This window comes from Phyllostomus hastatus, unplaced genomic scaffold (assembly GCF_019186645.2).
Source record: "Phyllostomus hastatus isolate PE091 unplaced genomic scaffold, TTU_PhHast_1.1 phas_contig_16, whole genome shotgun sequence".
Taxonomy (NCBI): Eukaryota; Metazoa; Chordata; class Mammalia; order Chiroptera; family Phyllostomidae; genus Phyllostomus; species Phyllostomus hastatus.
In genome coordinates, this window is record NW_025333643.1 from 19,316,102 (window position 1) to 19,333,894 (window position 17,793).

General features: G+C 41.0%; 1 protein-coding gene across 26 annotated transcripts in view; it reads right to left on the reverse strand.

Annotated features, from left to right (window-relative positions):
* The window catches only part of CADPS (calcium dependent secretion activator), a 461,254-nt gene that overhangs the window by 329,640 nt on the left and 113,821 nt on the right, over window positions 1–17,793 (reverse strand). For all 26 annotated transcript variants that reach the window (XM_045832207.1, XM_045832200.1, XM_045832201.1 and 23 more), the window contains exon 3: window positions 5,361–5,693. In XM_045832207.1, coding sequence (XP_045688163.1) covers window positions 5,361–5,693 — 333 coding nt within the window. The remainder of the gene's footprint in view (window positions 1–5,360; window positions 5,694–17,793) is intronic.

Here is a 17,793-nt window from a genome sequence, read left to right on the forward strand (position 1 = left end):
TTTCTTAGATAAGTCCCTTTAACATTTCATATAATAAGAACTGGGTGATGATGAACTCCTTTAACTTGACCTTATCTGGGAGGGACTTTATCTGCCCGTCTATTCTAAATGACAGCTTTGTTGGATAGAGACATCTTGGATGTAGGACCTTACCTTTCATGACTTGGAATACTTGTTTCCTGCCTTTTCTTGCCTGTAATGTTTCTTTTGAGAAATCAGCTGACAGTCTTATAGAAACTCCTTTGTAGGTAACTGTCTCCTTTTCTCTTGCTGCTTTTAAGATTTTCTCCTTATCTTTCATCTTGAATATGTAATTATGATGTGTCTGCCTCCTTGGTGTCTGCTTCCTTGGGTTGAACTTCTTTGGGACTCTCTGTGCTTCCTGGACTTCCTGGAAGTCTATTTCCTTTGCCAGATTAGGGGATTTCTCCTTCATTATTTTTTTTCAAATAAGTTTTTAATTTCTTGCTCTTCCTCTTCTACTTCTGATACCCCTAAGATTTGGATGTCAGAATGTTCAAAGTTGTCCTGGATCTACCTAAGCCTTTCCTCATTTTTTGAATCCTTGTTTCTTCATTCTCTTCTGGTTGGATGTATATTTCTTCCTTCTGCTCCAAACCATTGATTTGAGTCCCAGTTTCCTTCCTGTCACTGTTGGTTCCCTGTTCATTTTCCTTTATTCCACTTTTCATAGCCTTCATTTTTTCCTCTAATTTGTTACCATATTCAACCAATCCTGTGAGTATCCTGATTACCAGTGTTTTGAACTGTGCATCTAATAGGTTGGCTATCTCTTCCTTTAGTTGTATTTTTTCTGGAGCTTTGATATGTTCTTTCATTTGAGCCACTTTTTTTTTTGTCTTGGCATGCCTGTTACATAGTACTGTGTGGAGCCTTGGGTGTTCACTAGGTTGGGGCAACCCACGTTGCTGCATAGTGATGCTGTATGTGGGGAAGGGTCTGAGATGGAACAATGGTGCTTGCTCCATTCTCTGCTAGTTTTCAGTCACCTCCCTAGCCACCCACAATCAAATTGGGCCCTTCTGGTGCTGATTCCTGGGTGGGTGGGTTTGTATACATTCTAGGACCCTATGGGTCTCTCCAATGAACTCTCCTGTGAGGGTGGGAGTTTCTTCCACCACCTCAACCCCCACAGATATTTTTAGTCAGAGGTTTTGAGGCTTTATTTCCCCATATGGGAACCCTGGGTTGTGTGGTCTGTCTTGCTCATCAGTTGTTCCTCCAGGTTTATCTGTACATGAATGTGGGACCACCCTGTCTGTAAGCTGTTGCCTTACCTCGAGTCCTCTCCACCCAGCTGCCTGTCTCTGCCCCTCCTACCTGTCTGGATGAATGTTTCTTCTTTAACTCCTTGCTTGTCAGACCTTCATACAATTTGATTTTCTGTCAGTTCTGGTTGTTTTTTGTTTTTTAAATTTGTTGTACTTCTTTTGGTTGTGCAAGGAGGCACAGTGTGTCTACCTATGCCTCTATCTTAGCTGGAAGTCCTAATTTATATTTTTTCTTTTGTTAATTACTTGCATATGCTCTTTGTCTTAATATGTATTGATGTGAAACCCTAAAGTAATGATAATCAGACTTAGGTGTGAGAACAGAATATAATACTAAATGCCTTGAGTATTTGATGCGTAGGTCACCGGCCAGCAGTGATCATGGAATGCTGCGGATGGCTCGTTGAAACATGAGAAAAACATACACAGAAACAACCAGGTCCTGTGGGGGAATAGGAACAGCAGGGCCACTCCTCACATGGGGAGCACCTTGGCCACCCTCTCTCCTGGAGGGCGCTATGGCCACTCCTCATGTGGGGAGTGCGCCACCCTGGTGGGGAAAGTGCGCTGTTCCCCCTCTGGAGAGGCTTTTTATTGGTTTCATTTGAATAAGAATTCAGGTAAAAGCTCATTACTCATTGCTAGGAAGTAAGGATCAAACAATAGATAGCAAGGAAGTCTGAGGGCCTATTTTGAGTCAGGGTCAAAGAGCTGTAAAACTTTGAGGAACAAACTAACTTCCTCATTCAACTGAGGACCCTTCTCATTCAACTGAGAGCATTCTAAACAAAGCAGGTTTCACAGGATTTTACATATTCTTTCTTAGGCCTGATCACCTGGGGAATCTGCCCTTTTCAGCACAGAGCTGCACCACCCTGTCATTGCTTCAGGCTTAAGTGGAGCAAGGGAACTAAGGCAACCAAGGGATAAGGAGATTTTCTCCCAGACGATGAGAACTCAGGCTATGTCAAAGCCGAGGAGCGAGGGTCCATCACCCCCTTTTGCTGTAGCCCCCAAAGTCCTTTCTTGGGGGCCTCCCACGTGATCGTGCCTGTCTTATGTCATTCCACCCTTGGGGAATCTTACCCATCTTTGGGTAACTGACCAAGCTTCGGGGTTCAGTTATGAATCAAGCAGCAGAAGCAGCACTCCTGCCAGGGAGATAAGCTTTTGTCTCCTTGCTGGCTTACGGTTCTAAGGGTGTTCCCTTAGCCTTAGCCTAGGTGGGGGTTACAGCTTCTGATACCAGGCAGGGTGTTTCCCAACAGGTATTCATGTCTTAACAAGTACTTTACATTTCTTATAATTCTCTTTTAGCTAAGGAGACAATCATTATACTTGGGAGAGAGAATATTATTTTTTATTATTCCATTATTTCTAGTGCATGGACAATATGAGTCAAATTAATTCATTTTTTAGGGGAAACCTGTAAACTATGGTTAGCCATGGAGCTCTATTCAACAACTTCAAAAATACTGAGATAAAAAATGATATAGCAGTGGATTCATTACAATGATGCTGCTTTTGAGCAAGAACAAAAGATATACATAATAAACTGTTGCAATAAGAAGAAAAGTTAGCCCCCAGAATAATTATTTTTTCCTATTAGGTTTAGAAACACTTGACTGTTTCTGTAGTTTTGAATCTTATTTACCACCCACATGAGTTATTGCCAATCTTCATGAAGCTCTGACAACCCACCTTCTTATAGTGGAGAAGGTGGTGGTGGGGTTAATGGGATTAGTGGCCATGGTAGATGGTAATACCACCTGTATACCCCATTCTCAAAGTGCCATGAGGGATGCAGTAATATTTTAAGTAAAAAGAACAATTAAATTTAATTTTATAATGAGGTTTATTGGAGAATTTCAAAATACTTCTTAACCCATCAAAGAAACCCTCTACCTTTGGGTTGGTGGTCAGTGTTCTAGATTGAAATGGCTGAGAAGAAAGTAGGATGTCAGAAATATCTTTAAATGTAATATATATATTATGGAATACTAAATAGATTCCTACTCACTAAAATATTCAGAAAATTCAGGGTAGCCATGATGGTTGAAAACAAGACCTTATTTACTAGTTAAAATAACCTGTTACTATCCATTTATTAATTCAATAGGCAATTAGTGATCACTCCCTATGTGCAAGAATTGTTTCATACACTGGAAATATTAGCAAATAAGGCAAAGATGAATGAGGCTAAAATTCTGGTGAAGGATAATCAGGAAAAGGGAGACAGATAATAAACAGGTAAAAATGGATAATGAACAAAAAATGGAAAATAGTGGTAAAGGTGGTGAATGGAAATACAATATAAATATGACATGGAGTCATTCGGTGAAGAATGAGGCAAGGTAGAACTTTAGATGAGGTGGCCTTAGATGACCTCTTGGAGAAGTTGGTAATTAAGCTGTGCCAGTCACACAAAGGTCTTGGCAAAAAACATTGTAAACTGTGGGAAGAGCAAATGAAAAGGCCCAGAATAGTTTGATGTGCTGGGGAAATGGAAAGAATGCCAGCGAGTAAGCATGCCCGGAAAGTGGTGTGAGCAGGGCTGGTTCTTGTACTGCCTCAGTCCTTTGTGAGGAGTTGGGATGTCTTCTAAGAGTGATAGGACACCACTGGAAGGTTTTAGGCACAGGACTGTCACAATCCAATTTATATTTTAAGAATATCACTTCAGTTGTATGTGGTGAGTACATCACCATGGGCAAGAGACGAGGTAGTATTACCAGCTGGGTAGACACCGGTTATCCAGGTGAGAGATATTGATGCCTTGAACTACAGGGTAGCCAGGGAAGTGAAAAGAAGAAAGCCTTAACATTCTATATTTCTTATATTTAATATTTATGACACTATTCTGATACTGTCTGTTGACTTTTTGCCTCTTCCAGTAGACTATAATATATTTGAACTGCTACCATTTATAAAGTGACCCATGTTGTTCAGGGCTTTATGCACATTGAATACCCATAATATTTTATCCCAAGCTCATGTGTGAAAGGTTAACTATCTCTCTAAGACCACAAAGTCAGGGTGGGGTCATATTAAGATTTACCTAGGTTTGTCTGATTCTGAGCAAGGCACAAATCTTAGCCAGTATACTATAGTGTCTTCATGTAAACTGTCTTAGGGTCAGAATTGGTGCAGTGGAACTAGGGCATGGCTGAATTTCTCTAATGCTTCTTAGAAGGAGAAGGACAGCAAAAAAAAAAATCAGAAAGGAGGGTTCTTGTTTAAAGTGCAGATTCCCGGCCCCTGAGAATACAGGATCAGTGTTTTTAAGGTTCAGGCTTAGAAGTGTGCATTTAACAAATGCTCCCAAGTGATAATTACTAAAATTTGCAGAGATGGCAAAGTAGGCATTCAATAAACATTTGTAGCATGAATATAACAAAAAGCTTCACAGGAAATGAAGATCTAAGGTACCTCATTCCCCCAACTGCCAATCCAGAGAAAACAGAAGACCATTTTGGTCTGGGCTCAAGCAGAGCCTCAGGTAGCCCGTTCAGATTCACTCAGAAATTCAGCTGTGGCTGATAAGTGGGTATGGCATATTCAGGCCTTCTGGAAGCTTTTGATTTTAAATAATTACTCTTGATGAGCAGGTGCTAAGTCCAGTTGTCTCCCTAGCTAAAGACCTATAAGCCCCTAAGTGGCAAACACTATCTGTTTTAAAGGCAAAACAGTCTTTTTTTTTAAAAAAAAAGTCATTATTTTTATCTTTTTTAACTTTTTGACACATGGGAGCTAGGCTTTACTCACAGAGCTGATTTACTCTTACACACAATAAGCATAGTACCTAAGGCCTATATTAGGGGATAACAAAAATGTTCTAATTTCTTTTTAAATCAGAAGAAAAACATTATAGCCTGTTTTAGCCTAAATTATATTAAACTTTTACCAATGCAGTTGTAAAATATAATTTTTAATTTTTTTAAATCAAGAACAGGCCCAAGAAATTTTCTCATCTGTAAACTGGGGACACTAGTAGTGTCTAGGACTCACAGAAGTCATAATGTGGCCCTGCTCACTCACCACTCTGGGCCCATGTGATAGTCAACTTACCTGGCAGGCATTGTACAAGAGCTGATGTTCAAACTTCTTGATCCCAAGAATGTTCTGGAACATCTCATAGAGTTGCTCTTTGCTCAGAATCAGCTCAGAGGCTGCGCTGGCTGTCATCCGGGCCTGCTGCTTCCTGGGGTCCTCTTCTCCACGGTAGATGGCATCAAACTTGGCCATCCAGGAGCTCAGCACTGTCTCCTTGCTGAGACCATCGATCTCAGGCAAGCTGCGCACCCTTTTCTCAATGTGCTTCTTGAAGACCTCCCGCGAGTCATTGGCGGAGCAGCCCCCACTCTGCACCATGCGGGCCACGCGGTCACTCTTCAGGAACACCTGAGCAAAAAACAGGGCCAGGAAAGGCATGAGAAAGTCAATCCTGCAGATAGCAGTTCTCAGGAATCACAGGAGGGACAAGTGTGGTCACACCCTGTCCCACTGGCTCCCGCCCTGCCAACTCAGAGAAGTCACACATATTTTGTCTTTATGTCCAAATCTGGACAATGAAAATAACAATAGTACTTACCAGGTTGTTGCAAGGATTAATGAGAAGTAATATCCTGAAAGGCAGCATAGGGTATATAGATTCTGGGCCCAGAATGCCTGGGTTCTTTCTCTACCACTTAGGGGCTATGTTTCTTTTAGCAAGTTAATCTCTTTGTACCTCAGTTTTCTCACCTATAAACTGGAGACAATAGTAGTCTCTACATAACAGGTATTTTAAAATGAGGGTAAAATGAATTAATGTATGAAAAGTACTTTAAAAAGTATCCCATATTAATGTCTAATGGGTTATTGTGGTTGTTATTATTATTATATATAATGCATATGGCCTGATATCTGGCATTTGACACTTAAATGTTAACTGCTATTTATATCTCATTCTATCCTCTCAATGATACTCATCACAAGTGAAATTGAACAAGTATTAAGTAAATGTGTATTTAGTGTCTGTCTCCCTCTCCAAAATGTCAACTCCATGTAGGCAAGGACTGTGTCTTTGTTTCCCACAATGTCATCTGTCTCCAGAACACAGCCAGCAACTTTGAGAGTAAGCAAACATAGAAAGTAGGTATTAAATTCAGTCCATTTTGTAGACAGAAAACTAAGACTCTTGTTAACTCAAATTGGCTGGTTGTAAATGTGTGGTATTTTATTGCACCCTGGTACTTCCTTCCCTGAGGCTCTCATCTGCCAGATGAGAACCTTTTCCACCTGGTGGATAAACGTGAGTGGTCCATTGGTGCTGTCTGGGTCCTGGGACCATGCCATCCATTAAGAAGGGTTTGTAATGGTGCCCACCATGTGGAAGCCTACACAGCTACATGGTTTGGAGGTGTAATATAAGGTGGTGAAGCTACTGCTTCATAGTCACAGAGAGGAAATATCTGATAACTTTGCAATGTGTCCTGGTCACACTTCAGAAGGTACATAAATATCCTTCCAGAAGCAGAACAAGTGTTCACTCCTCTGTCAGATTTTAGGAAATTCTCTTATTGGCCAGAAAACACCATTGCTTGGGGTGTATTTCATCACCACCTGCTCCATATAAAGACTTCCCTGATGGGAAGAGCTTTTAGAAAGGTGGTCTCCATTTATTGTGACTTAATGAACTCATTTACAAAGAAGGAGGGCTGAGGGTTACCTTCCCAGGCTACAGGTCATGGCCCACTTGCCAGGGCCTGAGAACTGGTACTCAGTGAGATCTTAGAGTTCATTTAAAAATCAGTGTTAGAATAAAATTTTCAAATGAATCCTCAGGCCTTATGAGTCTTAATGAGCTAAAGAATTTGCCTGAAACTCTGTAATGCTTAATATACATTAATTCTCCATCTAACAGATTGTGTCTCAGTTTTAGTTTTAGACCTCAAAGAACTTAAAAGTTTTGAGGCAAATAGAGGAATTTTGTGGAGAGGCAAGAATTGTAAACCATGGTCCCAGGTCAGTTCTTGGATAAGTCAGCCCCCCTCTTTGATTCCCCAGTTTCTAATCTGTACACTGAGGGAGCTGAATCATAACGTTTTGGGGGTTGTCCTTCTAGCTGTAATATTTACACTCTTCTTTATAATCCCATTCTTCTTTCTTTGGGCACTGAGATGGTGAAAGGCACTGTGCCAGTTGCCAGGGATACAATGGTAAGAAAAACAGATGCCGACCCAGCCTGCAAGCCTCCATGACATCATCTTAATAATCCCATCCAAATATCATTACAAGTTGGGACAAGTTATATTGGGGAAAGTCCAGGAGTCCAGGGTGTCTAAAACCAGCAATCTGTTCTAATGTGTAATCAGGAAAGCCTTCCTGGAGGAAAACTCCTTGAAGATGATATGTGATAGGTGAAGAGAGAGTATTTCAGAGGCAGGGAACAATATGTGTAAAGAGCCTGAGTGTCTGCAGACAAAGAGAAGCCAGGGTGGCTGCAGCAGTAAAGGATGGGGAATAACTGATGTAAGGTAGACAGGAGAGGGCCATGTGGCCAAGGGCATGGGAGGCCACACAGAATATTTTTGTCTTCATTTGAAGGGCCCTGGGAAGCCACTGAAGGTTTTAAGCTGGGACATACCACAATCAAGTTCACATTCTCTGAGTTTAATGTGGAAAACAGACCTGAAAGAGGCCAAGAGAATTGGCAGGAAGCCCTGCTGGAGGGCACTTGTAGAACTATAGGTGACTGAAGATGGAGGTGGGGACACAAAAGGGTTAGGGTTAATTCTTTGTTTTCAGCTCTAATGAACATTAGAGGTGACTTGGAAGTAATTAACAATGAAGTCACCCTCTCCTCTCCATCTGTTTATAGCAGTGTCCCATAAAACAGGGCCAGTTATAAACCCTCAGCACCATATTCCTGTCCCCTAAAGCCCTTCTGCAGCTGCCATTTGTCATCTGTCTTGGTGAGTCTTTAGTTAATATCTAAGTCTCAGGAAGGCAGGAATTACAACTGTTTTTTTCCTATTATTTGTTCAAGTGCCCAAGACAGTGTCTGGCATACTGTCATTGAATGCGTGAGTGAATAAGAACAAAACAGACTTCTTGAAGCAGAAACTGTACTGAGATTATATCTGGATGGCGGCAAGCCCAATATATGGTTCTCTCCAAACAACTGACTGTGGCTAGATATTCCATGACACCTGATAATGAGTGGTATGAAATGAACATGTTGGCACATTGATCCCAGCTGGTGTCCATAACTGGCTGGTGACTCCTGTATCCTGCACATATCATCTACACATAGTCCTTTTCTTCATTTCTAGAGACCAGTTAATAAATATTTGTCACTTAACCTCTATCAGTCCCACTCTCCTTCAATGTGGTTAATGCAGGAGCCAGCCTTCCTTGATAAGGATAAAACTGAAAGAATTTTGAAAAGTAGAGGGCTCCATCTGTCCAGAAGTAAGAAATGATTGCTAGGCCTGGACAGGAGGGGAGATGAGTGGAATGTCAAGTGTGTGAGGAAGGAGGCTGAAAATTGAGGTGACAGTAAAGATGAAATGCTGAAAGGAGGTGAGACAGCCAGGGGAAAGGGGTGGCAGCAGCAAACTAATTTTCCAGGCACATTGTCGATCTTGGCTTCTCAGTGTGTCAGAAGGAAGTGGGGTCTGGGCCAGCCTTGCCCCACTGTGAATAGTGCCACTGAGGACCCACGTGCTTGTGTATCTCTGAAGCCACCCTTGCCACTCATTTGTACTGGGAGCTCTATCTGGCATTTTTGTTTTCTGTTTTGTTTTTGGCTATTGTGAGAGACTTCAACCCAAGGCACAGTTTGACGTGGCACATCCATAAATCCTCCCTACTACTCTGCCAACTTCCAGATAGGTCATGATGGGAGATAGAAGATGAACAAATAAATATGGAATGGTGAAGGGCAGTCAACTCAGTGACTCAACCTCATTCATCAGTCCTTCCCTCCCTCACCAGAGCCAAGCAAGCTCAAGGTTATTTAGAAACATACAAGCACATCAGTACTTAACCACTGTACACGGTGCGGGGCAGGGTGGAGCCGGCCCAGCACCACTTCCTTGCTGACAGGCTGAGAAACCAACAGATTATTTCCTGCTCAACAAAAATGTATCATTGCAAAAAAATTATCAAAAAGACTTTGGTGTTAAGAGTGAATGAGAGTAAAAACAAAACAACCTGGTTGCTACTAATGAATGGCTGAATAACAAGAGGAACAGGGTCTAGTGTCAGAGGACCTGAGTTCAAATCCTGCTAGCTTTGAAACCTGAGCAAGTGACTTAATCTTTTTGGGCTTCAGTTTCCTCAACTCTGGAATGGGAGTCATAACTACCCTACCTTGTAAGATTTTGGGAAGGATTCAATGAGATAACATGTGTCAACTGCTGAGCATGGTGCCTGCTACAATATTGTAACAGAAATTAACTATTGTTTTTTAATAGATTGCCATGCAGCCATAAAATAAGCATTTTTTTCCATTAGCATCAAAATATGCCCATGATCTGTTGTTAACCTGGAAACTTGCAATGGTAGGGGTAAGGTGGGGATAGAGGATCGGAGCATGACTCTGGATTGAGATCATCATAGGTATTAAAACATTTTACTGATAAGGGTGTCATATGTGTGATTTTTGAAGAGGTAGAAATGAGATTGAAAACCAGTGTGCTAATAAAACGAATGGGTTATTAATATTTTATAGTAATTTTCCATTTTATTATGGAAACCAAATAGCTATCTGAAACAATAAATACCCCAGTTTAATAGTGGTTGTTTAGGACAATGGAATTACAGGTATTTTTCTAACCATCTCATTTAGATTTTTTCTTACACTGTCTAGTTTTATAATTATCATTCATTATTTTCATAATGACTTAAAACACCTCTTTATACATGGAAAAAATACAAAATTTATCTTTGTTGAAGCAAGATGAATGTTAATTTCTAAAATAAAATGCACCTTGGATCTCAGAAATCTTTCTCACCAAAAATTAAGAGATCCTGGGGAGAACTTCAGATGCACATCTGGGGCCATGGCCTGTGGCAGGTAGTGGTAGATTAGGAGCTAAAGCAGCCTCCGTTTCTCCTGTTTTTTTTTTTTTTAATTAAGATTTTTAAAAGATTTTAAAAATTTATTTTACCTTTCTCCTGTTTTGACCTTGCACCTTCATTACCCCAAGCCCAGACCCAGAAACTGGAGAGTGGTATTAGATTTAGGGTGAGGGTGTGTGTGTGCATGTGTACAATTTAATTCTGACAAAAATTATGGAAGAAAGGTCCTATTACAGATGAAAAATCTGAGGCTCAAGCTTGGCCAGGGTCTGAAAGCCACTCTGCTGCTGAATTAGACTTCAGCCCCACATCTTTGGAACATTAAACTCATCCTCTTAACCTCTCTAACCTCTGCCTCCTCCTTCCTTGCCTGACTTTCCCCACAAGAACAAATGCCTCAGGAAAGGTCTATTTTAAGGCCACTGAGGACTTACAGTAGTTTCACACATTGGAAAATACATGGGGGGACCTCCCAAAATATGGAATTAAGTTCTGGAGGATGGGCCCCTGATAGTACAGGATTTCCCCACTAGGTGAGTGTTTGAGAAACCCATCTGTATCAGTGTGCCAGCTGGTGTTGTTTTAAGAGGCTACGTTCGTCTTCAATGAACTTTTTTTTGAGGCTCTTTTAACACATGGCTCATTTCATTATGGGTGATTAACAAGTACACCTGCCCACAAAGCCTTCAGTAGTTTTTTCACCATAAATGGCATGACCCCCATGCCGTTCCCTCCCTGTTCACCCAATCTTGCTCCAAGCAACTTTTTTATTTTCCCAGATGAATGAAGTCCTTGAAGGGAAATGTTTTGCCAGTGTGGAAGAGGTGAAACAAAAAATGACAGAAACACTACAAGGTATCAAAATTGACAAGTTCAAAAACTGTTTTGAGCTGTGGAAAAAATGTCTCCATGGTTGTACTGCATCAAATGGAGAGTAGTTGGAAGGTACTCTGTTTAAACATGTAAAAATAAATATGCAATTTTTTAATAAATAAATTCTGGTTTCGGGGGGCCCCTCCTCATATATAGCTTCATTTCAGAAAAATATTCATGTGTCATCTGACTGCGACTTTTTTAGATTAAAAAAAAGTTCACCCATAAAGACTAGACAAAATATGTCACCTTGTATAGAGGACACCTGTGTTTTTTGCCTGCAAAGAATTCCTCCCTTTCCAATAACAGCACCGTAGTCTGACAACCTCTTTGTCATTACACAAAGTTTCACTGGGACTGTCAATCACAGACCTTGTACTTCCTTAGCCAAATGGTGGGTTGGGGCCTGAGATTGGCCAATCACACATCCCCTCCTCAGGTTCAGATTCAGAGTGAGGTGTCACAAGGATGGAATGGGGTTGGAGTAGACTCATACCAATGATATGGTGTTCATTATAATTCTGCTACCTGGCTTTCTAAAGTCAATCTGCTTTGGTTTCCATTTCTTCTTATGTTTGGTTATTTCTTTTAATAGCAAAAACAGCAACAAACAATTGTTATTATGTTGTTGTTATTTTATTATTATTATTATTATTAAAGGCTTAATTTAACCATAACCAGTTTCAATTGCTAGAAACTGAAGAATTCTACCTGATACAACATTCAGTGGTAGTTTGACAAAAGCAACTGGGTCTTTGTTAGAGGAGACCAGCTAAAAACAAAATAAAACAAAACAGAACTCAGTCTGAGCTTCACTGGCTGAAGCCCAGATGTCAGCAGCAGTCTCCACCCCATTCTACACTCTCACTTCCCACCACATACCCCATGTTTCCTTTCAGGTGGCATCTGAGTGAGGAAGGTTTCATAACATTTTTCTACCCACCTCTTTTCTCTGATGCCAGGACTAGCATGTGAATGAGCCAAAATTAAGCAGGGAGATGGGAAGGTGAAGGTGAGGATGGAAGGAGGAAGGGTTTATGTTTTAGACATTGGTCTTAAAAGCACTAAGAGTTAGAAAAGATGTGGGGCCCTGGAGGAACTGATGGCTCTCTGATGTCAAGGACCATGGTGGTGCAAACAAGCTGGGGTTGCTGGGCCAAATCTTAGAGGACCCACCTCAGTGCCCAGCCCTCAATGCCTAATGGAAGAGATTAAAGGATTACTCTGCTGCTCTGCTTGATTGGCTTTGACAGTCATGGCCACTAAGGTAGGATAAAAGGAAGTGACTTGCTCTCGAGAGCCTTAGGGAAACTTGGCCTTCCTCTGTTCTGGCCCAGCTCATGCCCCAGGCCTCATCAGCTTGCCATTCAATGGTGGCAGCTGGGTTCCGACTGGGCTGGATGGGCACAGATGGAAATTGTTCTTTACTCCTCTGGTGTGTTGACAAACCATTATTGCCTTAGTAAGACAAGGCCAATACCTGAAACTTACTTTGACTTTGTGTAATAATCTTGGAACTTTTTGAGGAAATTTTTTCCCTTTAATGTCCTTATCTTAGTAAACTGGAATGTGAAAGTGTGATATGGCAAGGAGGAGTGCGTGTGTGTGAGTGTGTGTGTTTGGGGGTGAGAGAGTTTAGAAAGGGAATATATGTGGGTTTCCTTTTCTCTCTGATGAGCATACATTCCCTGTTCTTCTGGAAAAAATGACCCTAATATCTTATTGGGAAAACATTGCATTTTCAATACATACAGCTGCGGTGGGACTGAGCCCACACTCGGGATCTAGAGGTGGTATGTGTCCTAGGCCTGATTCCCTAGTCTGTTTCACTCTCTCCTATTGTGATTGGCTTAAGAAAAGACACCTGACCCATGTCACTCCAACCAAGGTAACCCTGAGTCTCTTGCTGGGACTCTCAATAAAGAGATGTTGTCTTTGCTCCTGGAGTTGCATGAAAGGAACTGCATAAGAATGAAGTCAACATAGACAAGAGCAAAGCCAAGGTATGTGGAGCAAGATACGTATCATGCTGGCATCTCTGAAGTCTCAGGTATAACCACAGCTCAAGCCAGGTCCACCCCTGGACTTTTAAGTTGCTTGAGCAAATAAATCTCATTTTTGGCTTAAGCCATTTTGAAGCTGCTGTCTCTCAATTGTCATCCAAAGACTTCTGACTAAAACTAGTACTGACAGAAAAATAATTGGATTCTAGATTAGGGTAGAGGAAGAGACACTAACTTCTTGATTACCCAACAGTAAAAAGAAAGGGAAAAGGGATAATCAACTTGGGGCTCTTCCAGGTAAAATGTTAATCCTGATTCCTTGACTGGGGACTTTGTTGCAGAGGATAAGTCTTTCCAGGAAATGTGAATCTCAAGACTTTCTAAACCTTTACTGATGACTATCATAAATAATTAATACCCCACATTATTTCTTATTATCCAAATCTCAATATTAAATGTGAGTAATTTCTCAAAGCCCATATTCTCTTCAGACTAAAAAAAAGTTCTTGCAAACTGGCCAATATAGAAAAAATATGAGTATCACTTATAGATATAATGGTAATTGCCTGAGACTCATTAGCATGTTGATGACTACTAATTTTTAAATTCAATGAATAGAAATGACACAATTAATAGATAGAAATGGCACTTTATTTTAATTTATGTCATTAATCAAATGAACTTTCTACTTAAGATTAGCATTCTCAAAATTTATAAATCGATAAATGACTTTAAACATGAACTATTGATAAGAGTCTGCCTGGTAAGAACTGGCCTTCAGAACTTGAAAAAAGGGGATGGAGAATTAATTTTATTCCCTGGCAGTTTGTAGACAGAATCTTTTGTAAAATATATTCTGATTATTTATTGCCATGCCATAGTTGTGATTCCAAATTTCATTTCCACTCTCCATTAAATTCAACCAAATAAAGCAATAAATTTGGCACTTATTGGCAATAATCAGTACTATTTTAAAGTGAAAGGGAAAAGCTAAAATTTGACAAGTATAGAAAGAACCCAACTTCTAAAATAGATTAGAATAGAAATTTCACTAAAGAAATGGCATGTAAAATGAGCCTGTGGCCAGGAGGGGGCTAAGATGGCATAGGAGTAGGAAGAAGCAGATTTGGCTTCCCTCTGCTCAGGGGAGAAAATCCTGACTGATCTATGGAGTAGAGAAGCAAGCAACCAACATACTTCAGCATATGTGAAAATAGGGGACCAAGGATTGTGGCGGAACCGAAAAACTGGACCCTAAGAAGAGTGCTGCAATAAGGTAGGGCCCCAGGGACCAGTGTGTGGTCTGGGGGGCTGCAGCCCCAGGTCCAGTGCCTGCTGCGGGGTTTGCCACAGGGTCCTTGGGAGAGAGCTGGGACAACTGCTCCCTCCCCAGCCAAACAAGGTCTGAGTGGCACTGGGAGGAATCCAGGTGCTAGCAAACACACAGGGCTGTGAGCACCTTTGGAGGCTGTGGACATCGGAGGGGCTGGGTCACGCAGTGGGCCCTGATCCCCACAGTCACTGGTCTGGCTGGAGAGTTTGGCAGTGGGAGAAGTCAGGCCACTGTTTGGAGTGGCAGGCTTGAACAGGAGGAATTTCTCAAGAGGAAGGAGTGAATAGACAGACACTGTTTGGGGAATTCTCCTAAAGAGATCAATCACTCCAGCCTCCCTGCCACCCAGCCGAGGGTGCGCATGCAGGGAGAACATCGCTGCACCCCAGTCCTCAGCAATAACCCTGGGGAAAGACCTGATTCCCACAACCAGGGCACAAGGCTGAGGAGCCACATGAGCTTCCCAGACAGTGCAGGAGTCAGTGTGCACTGCTGACCAAGGAAGAAAAACCATACCAATCACCCCTCAGCCTGCCCCAGCCAGCAAGAGCAGAAAAACCGGTTTGGCCACTTTGAAACCAAGAGACTTTTAAATTTGATTCTATTTTTTTAACAATTCTTAATTTTTTAATTTTTGTTTTATTCTCTTTTGATTTCCCTTTTCCTCTCTTTCCTGATTTCTTGTTTTATTCCTTCCTCCTTCCTTTTCTCCAATTTTGTCTCTTCTTCCTCCCTTCGTCTGCCTTTTCTATTTTTATTTTTTAAATTTTTTTCTAAATACCTACAAGTGAGACAAAATCCTGGATCTGTGAAAAGACCAAAGTTGAACCCAAAGAAGGGGAATCACAACAGCTGGGACAGTGAGACAAAGTTCACTCTGCTATTACAGAGAACCTGCAAGTTATTGCATATTTGTATTATTAGTATTTTTCCAGTATTCTTACATCTTTTTTAAATAGTATTTTTGTATCCATCCTCTTTTTGTATAGTCTGCTTTGCTAGGCTGGATATATTGTATGACCTGACAGCTTTCTCCTGATATCTCTTTCCATACTGTATTGCTAATCTGCTGTCCTTTAACTCACCTGTGTCCCATTAGCACACTACTCAAGGTTCTGTACTCCCTATTCTTGTTACCTAGATCTCATAGATTCTGTCATATGATTGTTGCCCTAATATTATTGTAAATAATTGCTGTTCCATGCAAATGTAATTACTTCACAACACCCCTCCCAGATCTTAGCCCATTTCAAAGTTTCCTGAACTCTATTACTGTAGTGGTTAACTCTATTCTCTCACACACTACAACTATTTACTATCCTTTACTCTCACCTTACCTCCAAAACTGACCTCCCACAACCTCCCTGCTTTATAGATCCAACTCACAATCCTTCCTTCCCAAACAAGAGTCTTATCTTCTTTCCATCCTTTCTAAAAATCAGGTAGCTGGGTGGAAGATCACGGTTAACACTATACATAGTCAAAGGATCTCCTATCTCTTCTTTACTTGCTGCTACTGTAAATATCATAGAAGACTCTGTTGATGTCTTAAACCATTTTGCCTTCCCCGTCCAACTGATGAAAAAAAAAAAGAATAGGTAGAGGCGGTGAACACCAGGATATGCACTGGAAGAGGAAACCCAACAACAAAGGAACCACTAACAGATAACAACAGAAGAAGGTGAAGGAGGGAGTGGTAACCACACAAACCTCAATCCAGGACCAATCTGGAAATACAACTAAATAGTAAAGACAGTACCCAATACAAACAACTGAACAAGAGCAAGAGAGAATCCTCAAAACCTTGTACACATGGAAGAATCAGCTTCAACACAACCTGTCCTCACAAGCACAACAAAATGCAAGAGGTGGTGGACAGAGTGACCCTCATTTAACCAGCTGGTGGGAAGGAACCACCAAAGAAAGACCCAACAACAATCAAAACCCAAAGACAAATACAGAGCCAACTTAAATGACAGCCCAAGACCAGTGAGCTTGAGAGATCAAGGAAACTCCACCACTGAAACTCACTGCTATTCTACTAATGAAGTTCACACCATAAACCCAGGGAGCCAGAACAGATGAATTTAAGAAGTCAAGGCTAACAAGAAGAGTCTCACAAACAATGGGAAGACAAAGAAACAGTCCCCAAATGAAAGGAAAGGAGGAAGCCTCAGAAAGAATGCTAAGGGAAATAGAGGCAATTCAACTATCAGATATTGAGTTCAAAGCAATGATCATCAGGAAGCTCAATGAGCTCACAATGAGCTACCAGAAACTACAGGGAAGCTACAATGAACTCACTGAAAACTACATCAACATGAAAAAGGAAATAGAAACTATCAACACGGGCCAACAGGAAATGAAGAATACAATTTCTGAACTAAAGAACACAGTAGAAGGAATGAAAAGCAGGATCGATGAAGCAGAAGATCGGATCAGCGAGCTAGAGGACAAAGTAGAAGAAAACATCCAGAAAGAGCAAGAAAAGGAAAAAAGGCTCAGAAAGAATAAAGAGGGATTCAGAGAAATACAAGACAATATGAAACATAACAATATCCATATAATAGGGATACCAGAAGAAGAAGAAGAGCAAGGGATCGAAAACCTATTTGAAAAAGTAATGATGGAAAACTTCCCTAATTTGATGAGAGAAAAAGTCACACAAATCCAGGAAACACAGAGAGTCCCAATCAAGAGGAACCCACAGAGGCCCACCTCAAGACACATCATAATTAAAATGGCAAAATTTCAACACAAAGAGAGAATCTTAAAGGCAGCAAGGGAAAAACAGGAAGTAACATACAAGGGAGCCCCAATAAGGCTAACAGCTGATTTCTCAATGGAAACACTCCAAGCCAGAAGAGAATGGCAAGAAACATTCCAAGTAATGAGAACCAGAGGTCTGCAACCAAGGCTACTTTACCCAGCAAGGCTCTCAATCAAGATAGAAGGCCAAATAAGAAGCTTCTTAGACAAAAGAAGTCTAAAACAATATACCTCCACCAAACCAGCTCTGCAAGATATGCTAAAGGGACTGCTTTAAGGGAAGAAAGGAAAAGAGAGAGAGAGAGAGAGGAACACAGGTATGAAAATGGCAATGAATAAGTACCTATCAGTAATAACCTTAAATGTAAATGGATTAAATGCTCCAATCAAAAGACACAGAATGGCTGAATGAATAAGAAAGCCTGACCCACACATATGTTGCCTACAAGAGACC